The 16546-nt window shown below is 47.3% G+C and overlaps 2 protein-coding genes across 2 annotated transcripts; one reads left to right on the forward strand and one right to left on the reverse strand.

Annotated features, from left to right (window-relative positions):
- Positions 1–4149: 4149 nt before the first annotated feature.
- LOC119318904 (tubby-like protein 4) lies at positions 4150–6415 on the forward strand. Its single transcript, XM_037593463.1, has 8 exons — positions 4150–4796; positions 4931–5107; positions 5215–5270; positions 5344–5446; positions 5552–5641; positions 5773–5868; positions 5950–6017; positions 6115–6415. Exons 1-8 carry the CDS (start codon positions 4269–4271, stop codon positions 6188–6190), a joined length of 1194 nt encoding a protein of 397 aa, XP_037449360.1. The 5' UTR covers positions 4150–4268; the 3' UTR covers positions 6191–6415.
- Positions 6416–6945: 530 nt separating this feature from the next.
- Positions 6946–14361, reverse strand: LOC119316278 (ubiquitin receptor RAD23b-like). The gene is made up of 12 exons (XM_037590584.1): positions 14013–14361; positions 11673–11834; positions 11217–11255; positions 11080–11144; positions 10947–10991; positions 10013–10190; positions 9801–9929; positions 9652–9717; positions 8668–8715; positions 8481–8590; positions 7492–7573; positions 6946–7392 (listed from the first exon to the last, which is right to left on the reverse strand). Exons 1-12 carry the CDS (start codon positions 14076–14078, stop codon positions 7279–7281), a joined length of 1104 nt encoding a protein of 367 aa, XP_037446481.1. The 5' UTR covers positions 14079–14361; the 3' UTR covers positions 6946–7278.
- Positions 14362–16546: the final 2185 nt, after the last annotated feature.

The following is a 16546-nucleotide window of genomic DNA, read 5'->3' on the forward strand; positions in this document are numbered from 1 at the left end:
CTTTTCTTCTCTAATTTTTTGCAATAAGACCTTTCTTGCGAAACCTTCCCCACCTTAATTTCCTACAACAAGTCCGTTGTTGCAAAACCTCTTCTTCTCTAATTTTTTGCAACAAGACCCTCTTGTTGCGAATCCTCCTCTTTCCTAATATCCTGCAACAAGTCAGCTGTTGCAAAACCTCTTCTCTAATTTTCTGCAACAAGACCCTTGTTGCAAAAGTTGCAAACACACCTCCCATCGTGTCGAATTTTTGATAACAAGATTCTTGTTGCAAAAATTGCAATAACATCTCCCACCAGTTCGCGCACTGGTATAGCCGTCGTTCGCTGCCGTCCTTCCGCAACAACACCGTTGTTGCAGAAACTTTTTCCAAAGGTGACGTGCGGTGGTGAGCGGCAACACAACGCAGCGATGTAGTGTTGGGAGAAAAAAATGAATGGAGTTTGCACGGGGAAGAAGAAGGTCATGGCAGAATGTGTGGACGAGGACCCGAGAAGAACTTGAGATCAGGATATGAGGGGAAAAGCAGTCGGTGGTCCCACTGGGGCACGCGTCAAGAAGAAGAGAAGGCGAAGGGTTATGTGTCATAAAGGGCGACGCTACGCGTCCTCCGGCCGATTTTTTGATTTTATCTGTCGCCTTGACGGCCGTTGGATGCCCGACCTGATAGCTGCCCGATCTACTTCCCGTGCCCTGCATGCCCAATAGTTATTTCCCGCAACAACCGCTCTGTTGCAGAAACAATAGCACTCTTGCCCCCGGCCCTCGACAGATCTGCGCCCCGCGTGGTTTCGCAACAAGAACATTTCCTATAACAATGCTCTTGTTGCAAGATCTGGTCTTCTCTGATTTCCTGCAACAAGACCTTTGTTGTGAAACTTCATCTTGTACAATTTTCTGCAACAAGACTCATGTTGCAAAACCTCTTCTTCTTTAGTTTTCTGCAACAAGACCCTTAGAAAAAAATGAAACAACATCTCCCGCCGCGTCTAATTTTCTGCAACAACATTTTTCACGCGTCTAATTTTCTGCAACAAGATCCTTGTTGCAAAAAATGCAACAACATCTTCCATTGCGTCTAATTTTCTGCAACAAGACCCTTATTGCAAAAATTAAAACACCTCCCACATCTAATTTTCTGCAACAGGACCCATTGAAAAAGAGCCGCCTGGGGATGAACCGGCGCTTGCTTGACGCGTGGGGACGATTGTGTGCCCAGTCGACGCCCCCAGGTCGCCACCAAAATCACGCGAACTTGGCGATATTTTCATACAAAATTGTATAACCTCGACGAAACTGGCACAAACTCGGCAAAACTTCATTGAAATTTGTACAAAAACAGCTACAACATGCAAACTACACCTAGTCCTACTGCGCCGCGGCCACCGCACTCCATCTACATGCCGAGAAGTCTGTAGAAACGGGTGTAGTCGTCGTCGTCGCGCGCCTCGCCGGAACCGCCGCCGTCTCTGCTGCACCCCTCGCCAGGGTCGCCGACGCACGGTGTGGCGCTGGACGGCCCTGCCTCGTCCTCCTCGTCGCTGTCGAGGACGATGACGCCGCCCTCCTCGTGCCCGTGGCGCCGGGCGTGGAGCTCCCCGTATGCCCAGCGCTGGCGGCACACCTGCTCGCGGTCGTAGTCCTTCTTCGCCCATTTTAGAGTGGCCTCGTCGTCGGGGGCCACCATGTCGACGTGTTCCGGCTTCACGAGGAGCAGGCCTGGCTCGGGCTTCGGCCGGACCAGGCGGACGGAGCGCGGGGAGGGGCGGGCACCCTTGTTGATGATGAGGGTGCCGCTGTGGGTGCGACGCCGGAGCGGCGTCTCCTCCGGCTCCGGCTTGACGAGGCGGAGCGCCGACGAGCCGGAGCCCGACGACAAGGACGTCCCCGGCTCCATTCGCCGCGACGTCCAGGAACTGCCACGGCAGCGAGAGAAGGACGGCTGCGGCGGGTACTCGAGGCACGACACGTTGCCGATCTCGATGTGGTCGAGGACGGCCTCGAGGGTGTAACTGACACGCCCCACCACTCGCGCTGCCCGTCGGCACTGGGGCGGCCGCGGGGATGATGCCGTTGGCGGAGGCGGTCTGCTCTTGGCGTCGGCGCTCGAAGTACATCGTCCACAGCGTTTCGCTATCGGCGGCGTACCTCGACTCGTTCCGCTGCTCCTCCGCCAAGGATGAGCGGATGCGAGCGATCTCGGCCCACCGTGCCACCCCTTCGGGCACCGGAGGCACCGGGACGTCGCCGGCTCTCAGCCTCCACGCCCCCGGCACACGCATGTTCGGGGGCGCCGGATACTCGGCCTCGTAGAGGAGGCGCGCCTCCGGCTCTTGGAGATGGCGGCAGCCGAAGCCGTTCGCCGTCGCGCCGTCGCCTGGGAACCTCTCAGCCATTTGCTCGTCGACGGAAAGGAGGAGTGTGCTGCTTTGTGTGGCGATGCAGGTAAAGTGTGGCAGCTGTGGCGTTCACCGGCGGGGGATCGGCTTTTATAACCACGACCGGGCGGCGAGAGCCTGCATGTCGGGCGACGCGTGGCGGGAGGTGGCGCCTTCACTGCACGGCCTGTGAGGCATCAATGGAGGCTGACCGGCGTGGCAGCGCAGCAGCCTTGGCCAACCTTCGCATTAATTCCCGCGGGAACCGAGGCGATGAGGACGACGAAGCGACGTCTCGCTGACGCAGCGGGCCCATCCCCGTTCGCGCGAAAAACGCGTTCCCCAGCGCCCCCAGCACGCCGGGTTTAGTCTGCGTCCGCCGGCGTCAGTTTCAGTCCAAACCAGCGAAAAACGGGCTCCTGGGCGTGACAAGGCCGATTTTCGGCCGCCGGCGACAAGAGAAAACGCTTGGGGGGCCTGTTGGGGACGCGGGTGGAGATACTCTTACATAAGCATCTAGACTCAGAACCTCTCTTGCCCATAGATGGACATCATCACATCAGTGTTAGCACTCCTTGCAAAAAGAAGCTTGAACCCTTGTGAAACTTATGGAGTGAAAACTTCATTTCTCGAAGCACATGATATCGGGGTTGTTTGGCCGGGTTCCAAATATTTGGTTCGCCAAGGCCCATTGGCTCTTTCTAGTTCATTCGGTAGCCAATTCCTGGGCGAGATGTTGGCGGCCGAATCAGTCGCCAATAGTTTGATGCGCCGATGGATTGACAGAAATCAACTCGTCCTTCGTCCCAAATACTTCCTTTATATCACAATGTAGTGCTTTCTTTATCCACGTGCTTCAACTTTGACCGTAAATTTAACTACCAAGACCGATTGCGGCGGGAGCAAAAATTATATCAGTGAATTCGTATTCGAAAGAAGTTTTCAATTATATAATTTTTTCTCCCGCCGCAGTTGGTCTCGTTGGTTAAATTTATGATCAAAGTTGAATTTCGGAAAGCGCGGGCGCACTATATTTTGAAATGGAGGGAGTATATGTCTCGTGTAGACGTAGGACACCGCTTGTCACCGGCCACCACTAAGGCACAAACATGCATCAGTTGGGCATGATAATGTTGAAGTTCGAACAAAGTAAAGTACACATCTACTGTAGTATGTTTGAACTTTGGCCTTTGGATGAATTTAAAAGTTTCAAACAAGTTGCTAGTGGTGCTACGGAAGATTGAACAAACAAGGCGGGCACGGTGCTGCTTCCAAAGGTGGCCTGCTCGTACCTCCCCATTTAAAGAATGCAGCTTAGGATCTAAAAATATGTAGCTTTAGAGTTTAGAGTACTGACACATATGCAAGCTGGCACTTGGGAGTAAAAGCTGTCGTCAGCCATGAAGCGTCAACGTTACGGTCCCGCTTGCTCTCCATCTGTCCAGCCCGCCTCGTATCCCTCGCGACGCTTCCTCATTTATTTCCACTGATCGCCTCCTGTTTCCTGCCAAAAACTGCATGCAACGCAAGCGAAAAGCAAGCAGACCAGCAGCAGCAGCGGCTCATTTAAATCACCCTCCAAACCACCATCAGCAACGCGAAGTGTTTTTCAAACTCGGTCACGGTCTATCTGAAGTGGGCAAGTCCAAGAGCAAAATTCCAACAAAGTCCAAAAAGCAAATCACGTCGCCACCACAGAGAAAGGGTCCAGCTCTGCTCCCGAGACGGCGACCGTTGGCACTCGCCACTCATCAGAGCGTTTCAAATTTAAATCCTCCCTCCAATCCTCCAAACCTCCACCACACCGCCATTTGGTCCATAGATTAAGCACCAGGCACAGGCAGCCTCGCACCACGAAACCCCCGTCAACCTCCCCTCGCGCACGCACCAATGGCAGCCACGCCGCCCAAGAGGGAGCCGCTGGCCCCCCTCAGCTGCAACGCGGCCGCAGACACGCCTGCGGCCACCGCCGGCGCGCGGCCACGCGCGCCGGCAGTCTCCGCCGAGAAGGAGAACCTGGGCGCGGCCAATCTCGGCCCCGGCAAGGAGGAGAAGAGGGCGACGACGCCTGCTGCCGCGAAGGCGGCGCCGCTGAAGCCGTCGTCGCTGCAGGCCCGCATGGAGGGCGAGGAGGCGCCGTCGGCGACCGCGACCGCGACGGCGGCGGGGCTGCCCGTGTTCGTCGGGCCGAGGGGGAGGGAGCTGCTGCCGCCGCCACCACCGCCGGCGTCGTCGTCCTACGAGGCGTGGGACCTCTCCGACAACGAGGCGGCGCCGGCCGCGTCCTGGGCCACGCTGCCCAACAGGGCGCTGCTGTGCCGCCCGCTGCCGCTCGACGTCGGGAGGTGCACCTGCGTCGTCGTCAGGGAGAAGGCCACCGGGGCCAGAGGCGTGGCGCTCTACTCGCTCTACACCAACGTGAGCTAATCCCCGTCCTCCCCCCTTCGCTTCCTCGGCTTCAAATTTTCAAAATCCGGGGGAGAGTAGTGTGATTAGTTGCTGAGATTAGTGCCATAAGGATTCGTGCCCGTCTCTCTGTTGTGCGATTGCAGGAGGGGCAGGGGCGGCAGGACCGGAAGCTGGCGGTGGCCCGGCACCGGAGGAGGAGAGGGAGGTCGGAGTTCATCGTGGCGCAGAACCAGGACGGCGTCTTCTGCAGCTCCGACAAGAACTTCCTCGGGACTATGGGTGCCAATCTTGTTGGATCCAAGTACCAGATTTGGGGCCAGGTACATGACGTTCCCCTTCCTGATTCTTGATGTCGCTCTCCTGGATTCGAGACTGATTACCATGGTGGACATGAACCAATGATGAGTATTAATGGTCGCCGATGTAGGGGGACCGGGTCGATGAGCTTAAGAGCCAGTCCAAGCGGCTTCTTGGCGTTATCGCGTAAGATTCAATCTCCGTGCGTGACATGTCCATGAATTGTATGGATTTCTTGACCAATTTTTGATTTCTGCAGGTTTGCCCCTACTATTACTACGCTCACGGGGAGTTTCAGAAGCATGAGGGCATGGATCCCCAAGAACCAGTCCATGCAGCTGAGGACCAACAGTTCTGCTCAGGTAAATCCATTTGCAACACTGGGAGATTCATTAGTGAACTTGAATGGATTCGTTTAAACCAACGAGTGAGTCATATGGTCATTAGTTGTGGAAATGTTGCTGCAGATTCAGCACGTCAGTGGGCTTCCAAAGGATTGGCAGGAGAAGAGGAGCAGAGCTGAGCAACTCTGCTCAAGATCACCTTTCTACAACAATGTAAGCAGCTTCCCTCAAGAAACTTATTGAGCCTTCAGATTGACGTGTCGAGAATCGGGAGTTAAGCTGAGAGATGTATTTGTTCATCAGTACCTAAAAGGCAGTGTGTTTGTTTTCTGCATTTGCAACAGATGACGAAGCGCTACGAACTAGATTTCAGAGAGAGGGTTGGGAGGATGGGATACAAGGTGCAGACATCAGTGAAGAACTTCCAGATGACTTTGGAGGTAAAATTTCTGCTCCTGCTTTCGATGGGGTTAGATCAGACTGAGCAACATATCATGATATCGACAACTTGTGCTCGACAGGAGAACGGGAGGCAGACGATCTTGCAGCTCGGTAGGGTCGGGAAGTCCAAGTACATAATGGATTTCAGGTAAGCCATCGATCATCGCCCTTACAGTGATCATCGACATTCGTCGATCGTATGTAACTAGTAGCAACATTTTCTGATGCGAATATCTCATTTGCAGATACCCCTTGACTGGCTACCAAGCATTCTGCATTTGCTTGGCGTCGATGGACTCCAAGCTGTGCTGCACGCTGTGACTGAGATGCAGATGTGACAGAGTTTTGTTTAGCCCGAATGTTGTTTTTGTGCTGCACCCTGATGGTTTCCTTTGTTCGATTTTTATGTACATGTAGTCTTCTCGCCTCGAGAAGGGATTAAATAATTAGTAGAAGAATCATAAGAGAGCAAAATGTTCGTCTGCTTACCCTCCTGTCACTGTAGGCGATGCTTGTTTGCCTCAAAATTGAATTCTCAATGTGGTACTCCCTGCGTTCGAAAATACGCATGTTCTAACCGATTTTGATGAACTGATGGACTGTGAAAACTCGTCCTTGCGCTGCCGGAGCTGGTCATGCCCGGCAATGTACTTGTCCAGGAAAACAGTTACTGTCACTGCCAAAGCGCCAAGGATGAAGAGAGTGGCGCCAGTCAGGAGAGATTTGGAGGGGAGTGGTCGGAGGACAGCATATCTCACTGATGGCAGGAGATGCTTGCTGCTATTTCAGCTAAGCAGCGAGTAGGATAGGTATTTATTACTCGTCCGTTCTTTCGTGCAGCATCCATCCACTTCAATCTGTTGCCAGGATTCTTAGGAGAACCGGCTGCCGTCTACAACCAGGATGGTTTTGGACCAGGGGTTCTCGCCGCAGTATATGCAAAATTAGATGTCCGTATCAACATGGTCATCTCAATGTAACCAGTAACAGGTTTTCTCAATGTAACCAGTAACAGGTTTGGGCCAGGATTGTTTTGGGATTTTCTTGTATAATCCAAGCTAGCAATGCCCGGTATATCATCAGAACTGATGTTTACCATTGATGCATATCACCGGAACTGATGTTCCAATGATCACACAACAAAAGGGAAACAACATTTCAGCACTCCTCCGATAGCTCCCAATAAATTTTGCTCATTCTACAAGTTTTTTCAAATTCGGAATGCAAGTAACCTAAAGGTGTTGTGCATACAGATAATCTGTTCAACCGAGCATTAGCTCCATCTCAACTTGTGTAGCCACTCGTAACAGTCACCATCAATCTGGGTCAGATGTTCATAACAAGCACTGTCATGGTCCCACAAAGAAAAACAGTCACCATCAACCAATGTGAACTAATTTTTTTTCTCTCTATTCTTCGTCGCCAGCATGCTCAAGAAGATAGTTTGCAGCGAGTTGCTCATTCCTGTCGCAGGCAAAGAATGCTTCGATGACACGTGCTCTCTCAAACCCCATGGCTTCCAACTGAAGAGCGAAAACAAATCCAATCAACCAAGGTGAATAAGTGAGATGCATGGTGTATTTATGCAGCCAGAGGCCATTTAAGGTAATTATGAGGCATACCCTCCTAATTGCCTCTTGCTCTTCTGGTGTCACACTGATAGCATGAGGCATCTCATCCTGGTCAGCCTGGTCTAAAAAGTCCCTGGAAATGTCCCACGAGGAAGATTTAGTAGATATATGTAGACTACTAAAATTGAAAAGATTGTGAGAATGAAGCACCATGATTGGTTGAAAGCACAAAGTACAGGGGAAAGGATGCAGCAGCAGCTAATAGATACTCCCTCCGTCCCAAAATAAGTGTCAACTTTGTACTAACTTTAGTGTAAAGTTGTACTAAGGTTGAGACACTTATTTTGGGACGGAGGGAGTATTTTTTACATAAAGTACCACACACACAAGTTCTTTAAGGTGCCACTTTATGCTAGCTTATCATGTTATGTTCAGAAACTATATTAGCAGCTCCCGAAAAAAAAACTATATGCTATACTTGAAACAGCACAAGCCTAAAAACAATTATTACCAGTTACTGGTATGAACTGAATAACAACAACAACAACGCCTTTAATCCCAAACAAGTTGGGGTAGGCTAGAGGTGAAACCCATAAGATCTCGCGACCAACTCATGGCTCTGGCACATGGATAGCAAGCTTCCACGCACCCCTGTCCATAGCTAGTTCTTTGGTGATACTCCAATCTGTTTTGGTATGAACTGAACCAAAACAAAATTGACAACAATAGGTTAGGAAGATAGGATGAAGTCAAACAAGATGGCAAAACCACCTGCCACAAAAACTAACCACCTGGCGAGTGGCAGTGAGCAGATAGCCGCTTTTCTTCCTTTTCTCTGCCAGTCTTTCAAGTTCTCACCCTCCCAGAAAAGAAGGGAAAGTCTTCTTACTAGCTAGCTTTTATATCTCGCGAATAGGGAGTTAAGGATATAACAGATTGATGAGATTCCAGTTTATAACTAAGAAAGCAAAATTAGTACCATGAATTCTATAGCATATTTAAATGAGACAATATATAAATTCAGCAAATAAGAAACGTACCCATCGCCGCCTTCAAATGTCTCATTTAGTAACTGAAGGAACTCATCATTGTTCTCCTGAATCAACCTCAGAAGTTGAGGATTCTGCTTGCTCAATTCCTGGAGCATAGGCTGTAGCGAAATACCGGCAAAAAGTTTAGACAGAGAATGAAGGTGAGCATAGCATAAACAAGCCATTGATAGAAAACCTGTAAAATTTGTGGATTTGTATGGACCATTTCCCGAAGTGCTTGAAACTGCAAATCATAATAGCAAATTAGCAATGCACTACTACTTCAAAATTAGAATACCACATGGTAGGGTACTGACGGGAGGTTCATTCGATCAAACTACATTAATCACTAATACTCTACTAAATGGAGCATTGCATACTTTTAGTGTATATACATAGAAGATAACAATTCGTTCGGAATGCAAATGTAATGATACGCGCAGGATAATACTTTCCTATCCCAACATTATGCACAAAAGCATCCCAAGTAACAATAAACATGTGTATCCTACAGCGTTGCGTGATGGACCAACTAATAACTGCTTCCACCACAGCACTCACTTGTACAAAGAACAAATTATACTGAACACGGTATATGCTCCTACCACAGAATTCTACTTTCCACATACTTAACATATCTATACAAGTAATCTACATAAACTCGTCAAGTCAAATGTTAAGCATAAATGATACTTCCTCTGTCCCTACATGTCTAGCATATTTTGAATTGTTAAGAGGAGATTTTGATCAATAGTTACTCAATTAATGTTGTCTACATATATAAAATCGCAATCATAACTTTTTTAATACAAATCTAATGACATCAATTTTATCTCACATACTGACATAGTACTTTGGTAAACACCTTGCCTTAACAAATTAATGTATGCCTTATAATTTGAGATGGAGTATAGATTTGAGTGGACAAACTACCAGCATTCACATGACAAGTACTTGGCTACCATCACAACATCAAATTATAAGTAAATTTTTCACACGTGTCATCTCTGTTCCTAGTACATTAGATCATCGAATAGTTTGACGAGCAATGATAGTAATAAACAGAATGGTTGGCTTGATCCCATGTGCACCATTGCTCCGTACCACGTTTTTTCCTCTATCAGAAAGATCATAGAAAACAAAGGGAGAGAAGTAACTGAAAAAACATAAAGATAAGAACCTGTTGGTTATTTCTAAGAAAATCAAGTGATCCACCCCCAGCAGCACCTCCAGCATGGGAAGCCCCCTGTTACATCATTCAATTAGTCAAAAGATACTCAAAGAAGCAACACCGCACCAGCACTACACAGACAAAGGTGGAAAGTAAACCTGTGGGAAAAGATCTAATGGTGCTGTGTTTGGGATTCCAGAGAGGCCGGTTTCTCCAGGAGCTGCATCAGTGGTGTTTGCCCCTTGACCAACCACCGGAACAGCAACCTCAGCTGTCACTGGAATACCCTAATGTTTGAGAAAACAAAATATCAACTATAGCATCAAAAAATTGATCCAAATTAAAAATTCAGATGGGGAGAGATACGCACAGAGTACAGATAGTCAATGGCCCGTTCTGGATTGTTATAAGCAGCACGGAGAGCTCTTTGGACCTTATCTCTGTCCCAGCTGCCACCCCCCATCTCCATTATCTGGTTAATCATTGTGTCCAGATTGCTTCCTGACAGTAAATCCGATGCTGCAAGATCAACTGTACTCGAAGGGGTCCTAACAAAAAACGAAACAAGAGTTTTACATAGCAGTCTTGGTGGTGTGAATATGAACCAAACCATTTTTCCCTTTAAATTTACTAGTTTTTTTTGTCTTGGTGGTGTGAATATGAACCAAACCATTTCCCTTTAAATTTACTAGTTTTTTTTCACGCAAAAAAAACTAGTAAATTTAAAGGGAAATGGTTTGGTTCATATTCACACCACCAAGACTGCGAGACAGATTGTAGGATCATGCAATGCTACTATCCATACAGTTACAGCAATCCCAAAAATTCCAGTTTGGGGCCTAACTTCCCATTACCCAGCTATGCAAATTGCTGTTTCAATGGCTTTTGATTTTCATGCACTCCAGAAATTCACCTAGTTATGATCAGTGCTTCTAACTTAATACCTAGTGTTGATGTTCATTGACCATTGTGCTTAAGTCAGGAGGTTGCTGATTATAACCCTATTGACTCATGTTACATGTTCACGGAGAAGTTAAAAAATATACTTTTCACTTCTCACAAACTGCAATCTATTAGTTGATGCAGGTACTTGTGATTGTTGTCACTCTTCAAAATGAACTTTTGCGGCTATGAGGTCATTCATGCAACACTGCATGATTTAAAGCTGAAACAAGCATCAGAAGGACGTGCCTCTGAAATTTAAGAACACCGGTTTTCCCTCAGGAGGGATACAAGCAGAAACACGAAATTTAAGTGGTAAAAAAGACCCTAATGCAATATCAACTGGCGGACTTCAAACATACTCTGCGGGTGGTCTTTCAGGCTGAGAAGTCGTAGTTGATGGGACCCTGCAGAAAGATGACGCATACATTTAATTTGAGCAAGACCCTATGTGCATGCAGTAAAATGCAACCAGGACGCTAGAAAGGGACTCACTGGGGCTGAGGAGCTTGTGGTTGAGCAACTGGAGGTGCTTGACTGGTAACAGGAGTGCTTGAAGGCTAGTAATGGTTCATGTGTCAGTACATATGCTTGCTACTATTATGCTTTCATCCGCAAGAGAAGAATTTTACCTGGGCAGATGAAGCTCCACTGGAAGCAGAAGCTTTACTCTGCAGAAAATAATTAAATAGTTATACTTTTAATTTTAAGATAAGAAGAACAAGCCCAACGCATCAAGTAAGAAAAACTTGAATTATGTTAAAATAGTGCTGTAAGTGTCAAGTACTTTATGTAATGTTGATATAAATGGACAATATACAGCATAGCTGTAACATAGGAAGGAGCTATATAGATAAAATATGGCGGGAGGCCAGCAAATTGTGGCGCATCAAATAAGGTGAAATAGTATCTCAGGCATATTCTTCATTAGTGAATAATAACTGTCAGGAGGCCAGCAAATTGTGGCGCGTCAAATAAGGCGAAATAGTATTACAACTGTTACACCAAGTATTCAATCAGTGAAAATAATCCAATAGCATATGACAAAACTGAAACTATCCATACTGTATAGGGCATAAGCAGCCTACCTTGCTAAGCATGACAACTAGAAATCCATCTTCGCTAACTTGATTTTCATCCAATGTGCTTTCATCCTTCAAAACCTTGCCGTTGTGAATCAGCAGTTGTTGACCCCATGGATAACTATCCTTTCCTTGAATCTCTTCAATGTTCTTCTTGACAGCCATAATCTGATTCAAAGCAAACAGTTAGCATGATATTGAAGTAATTACTCCCACTGAATATTTGTACTATTCATAGTTAAAAGGTCTTCGAAATGCTACTTTGACAAAAAAAAAGTGCCTAGAACTCATTTAGATGAGTTATAGTTTGGTCTCATTCACCTTAGCTGACATCACTTATTTGTTATTCTAGCCTGCTTTCATTGGCAGGCCAATTCGTCACCTTTTGTTGCTGGGTTGGGCTAGATTTCTATCCGCTATGTAATTCAAAACAACAAAAGAAAAAGAAAAAAGACTCTCTACATGGGCTTTTTTTTTGCGGATAAAAAAAGACTCTCTACATGGGCTTGTCATCACGTGATTTTGGGTTGAAAAAAGGAGACACATTAGGAAGGAAAAATCAACCCTAAAAATATTTTAGAAAAAATGACGGAAAATTTTAAAAATGTTGCAACGTGCAGTTGCGACCTGACTTGAAAACTTGCAGTTGCGACCTGACTTGAAAACTTGCAGTTGCGACCTGACTTGAAAACTAGCAATTGCGACCTCATCTAAAAACTTGCAGTTGCGATCTCACTTGAAAACTTGTAGTTGCAACCTAACTTGAAAAACTTACAGTTGTAACCCCACTTGAAAACTTGCAATTACAACCTAATTTGAAATCTTACAGTTGCGACCTGACTGAAAATAATTGCAGTTGCGACCCCATTTGAAAACTTGCAATTACGGCCAAACTTGAAAACTCGCAATTACAGCCTATCTTAAAATACTTGCAATTGCAACATGATTACAGTTACACATAATGCATTGTGTGCAACTCGCGCACGTGCAACTAGTAGTAAAAATATAAAAAGAAACAGCCCGCATTAATTGCATTTATGCTGCAACGGTAGCAATTGCACATGAATAAGTGACGCAAAACGTAGGGCAAACAAGAAACAAGTGAAGCCCCAAAAAACGTATGCAAAAAAAGAAGAAAACACATACTAATTGGTTCACGTTCGAATAACGACAACACGTTCCGTTAAAAAACGACAACAGAAAAGTCAAAGTACAGAAATCTATTGGGCTGCACCCCAGCCGATGTCTAACAACCAGCAAAGGCTGCACCGGCCGTGCGTCACACCACATAAATAGCTTACATACCCTAAGAAAAACATAAATAGCTTACTCACAGCCGAACGCTTACAGGGTCTGCACAAATAACGATGCCAAAAAATCGGATGGTCCACTACGTGAATGACACCAAACTAAAAGTTTTAGCAAAACCGGAAAAAATACAACTATACATCGAGTATAATACTCTGAAAAATAAATTAACAGCAAATATCACATGTATTTATTATATAAACCTATATAGTTTTATCGGGAGTTAAACTTTGCGGCCACAGATCCTAGGTCATCAAGTCAAAAAGAACATAGATAGTATATCTTGACAAAAAATATTCAGCTATCAGGCTATGATCACAAAACAGTTTGGAAAGGAGTGCACTCCTCATGGCAAAGGAACACAGGTGCGGAAGAACAGTGGATAACAAGGCGTCCAAAGGACATGGTTACTGCAGATGGGAAAGAATGGCAATGGCACTCCTGAAACTCAACCTTGCGACCCCAAACTGAACCCTGGATCATGAAGATCACTTGTCAATTGCCAGACCTAAATCCTCGCCAACTCCAGCTTTCCATCCTCCCAAAACCACAACCCCCGGAACAAGCTATTAGCACAGCATATCCACAGCATCATGCGTCTACCAATCATGTCCATTGGAATACTGCCAAAAATCGTCTGCCCATATATTTTTTAAAACAGTCTGCCTACAACAACACGCTCACCATCCTTCACCCGCACTGTTCTTCCCCTAAGACGATCCTGAGCACTCACAAGTAAATGCGAGGACGCAGTGCAAACGGCATTCGAATTCAGGGGCCAACACCTCGGCAATAACCCCTAATCAGCAGTAGCACACCCAAATCTAACAAGCTAATCCCTTCCGTAACGCATAACTACATGTCCCTAACATCTAGTTCACCGTCACATCATCTGCATTAATCGAAATGCTAGAGAACTTCCGAAACAAAATCGCCGTGAAGCTGTGCATCCAGCGAAGAACGCGGGCCCTGTTTGAATTTAAAAAAAGTCGGGGAGATTTGAAACTAAACGAGGGGAGCGGGCGGGGGGAATCTCACGGTGTCATTGTGCTGGACCCGGATCTCGAAGTGGGTGCCCTTGAGAGTCTTCACCGTCAGCTTCATGGCGGCGCCGCGGTGGTCTCGGCCGGGAGATCGGAGTTCCTTCCTCCCCTTCCTTTCCGCTGCTCGCGCTAGGGTTTTCAGCAGGTCATGTGCTGTTGACGCACCCCTCCGCGGATAACGGCACGTCGAGTTCGCGGATCGACCTCGCTGCCCCTCGCCCCCTCCGTCACTGGCTCCGCGCCGCCGCAGTCGCTCGATGCGCCGCCGCCTGCTTCGCCTTCGCTACTAGCTGAGTGCCTCGAGTGGCTGGGCCAGCTCGTGTGTGTTTGCGGCGGCTGTCTTCTTCACAGAGTTAAGATTTTTCTTCTTTCTTATGGGCCGTGGAAGTGAAACGACCAGCAGAAGCCCAAAGGGAGCGTTTCGTCAGCTGCCTAAGGCCCAGCCAAGCCCGCGCGGTGCAAAAATCAGTCATTTGGCAGGCCAGGCTGGCCTGCATTAAAATCTTATGTGCACGATGTTTAAAGCACTTTCCATCCGCACCCGTTAGGAACATTTGATTCGGCAGTTTCCAACGAGTCAGACTTGAGCGATGCAAAAGAGCGCATATGGATAGCTCAAGCGATGTAGCCGGTCAATACTTGTTGTACTATGTGATTGTGAGGTTTAACTCTCTAATCTCCTTCATCATTTATTAGTTCTTCTAAAATCTACACAATAGTGCTTCAATTCGAAATAAGGTCTACACAAAAAAACATGCACATCGATATTGTAGTTCCATTTAGGTGATCGGTTCGTCTTTTCTTCGACCGTAAATGTTCAATTTTGTGTTCATGTTTGAAGCTATTTCAGATGAATTTTATCAAATTCGTCATGCACGACCGATCATTTGAAATTTCCTTTGACCGGTAGCTTCACCTCCACGTTTCACACGACTTTGGTGTTCTACATTCTCTGTTTCGACGGTTGTAGACGAGTATATCTACATCCACCTAGTGGATAGTGGATTGGGTGTATAAATGCATGTGTGATCTCTTTCAAAGACATTCCTTAATATCCTTTACCTAGTCCTTTTTAATCTACACAACGGTGCTTCTGTCGGCCCAATGGGAACCGAGGTACCCTAGGGCGGTTGACCTAGGCCTTGACAATGGCACCCGGCAAGCGATGTCGCTCTGGCTGGCACAACTAAGAGCTCGGCAGCTCGTCGTTAGGTGAACAGACTCCACACCTTCTCCTCGATAAGTGCTTCGCAGGGCTCCAACCCCCGGCAAGCACTTCCCTGGATTCGCCCGGGAAGCACCACCCCTTACGGCTGGTTCCTCCCCCACGAAGGAACTAGTGAATCTGCCTATCAGAGGCATTAAATGTGAACCACCCCGCTACAGTGGTCGTCATCAGCTGCTGAGATAGGACACAACGTGTCCACCTTTTAACTTTGGGCGCCAATGAGGCGCGCCATCCCCAAGGACACCAATAGTTACAACTGAGGACTCACCTACTTGGCGTGATGCTACAGGAGCGTCCTATAGCAGCTCACGCGGCATGGGCAAGCATGCCGCGCCTCGTCGTGCCGGGGCGATACGGACGCCCTTCCCTCTCTCCTCCATTTTGTGATGGATGTGTGGCAACCACCATAGGATAAGCGAAGGACCATGCTCAACATAAATAGAGGGCAATTACAACCTAGCAAAGGGCTCGACTCATCCGCAATCCACCATATACATTGTAACATGTTCGGCTAGAACACAGCAATATCATCCATAGGCAAGAGTTGGGTATCCACCATGTACATTGTAACTTGTTCGCCTGCTCCATTTGTTCCTAGTGCGAGATCATGGTTAACCTGTGGGGATTGGTCTTAGGTAGCCGTGTGAGACGGTGGCCCATTTATATATATGCTTATGGATGGTTGTGTGAGACCGTCTGTCCAGGACTACTGTGTGAGATGGTATGTCCAACTATTAGAGTAGATCCACTATTACAAAGGTAGGGAAAAACTATTTTGCGCAAATGGAAACCAGCCTTACAACAAATTGCATGTTTATTTCCGATAAGCCAATCCTGGTGAAGCTTGCCAATACATGCAATGTATTGACCCTTGTGTCTGCAACGTATTTGTTGGGGAACGTAGCATGCAATTTCAAAAAAATTCCTACGCTCACGCAAGATCTATCTAGGAGATGCATAGCAACGAGAGGGGGGGAGTGTGTCCACGTACCCTCGTAGATCGAAAGCGAAAGCGTTTGTTAACGTGGTTGATGTAGTCGAACTTCTTCACGTTCCGACCGATCAAGCACCGAACGTATGGCACCTCCGAGTTATGCACACGTTCAGCTCGATGACGTCCCTTGAACTCTTGATCCAGCAAAGTGTCGAGGGAGAGTTCCGTCAGCACGACGGCATGGTGACGGTGATGGTGAAGTGATCCACGCAGGGCTTCTCCTAAGCACTGCGTGAATATGACCGGAGGCATAAACTGTGGAGGGGGGTGCCGCACACGGCTTGGAACAATTGATGTGTGTTCTAGG

Source organism: Triticum dicoccoides, chromosome 6A (assembly GCF_002162155.2).
Source record: "Triticum dicoccoides isolate Atlit2015 ecotype Zavitan chromosome 6A, WEW_v2.0, whole genome shotgun sequence".
Classification (NCBI taxonomy): domain Eukaryota; kingdom Viridiplantae; phylum Streptophyta; class Magnoliopsida; order Poales; family Poaceae; genus Triticum; species Triticum dicoccoides.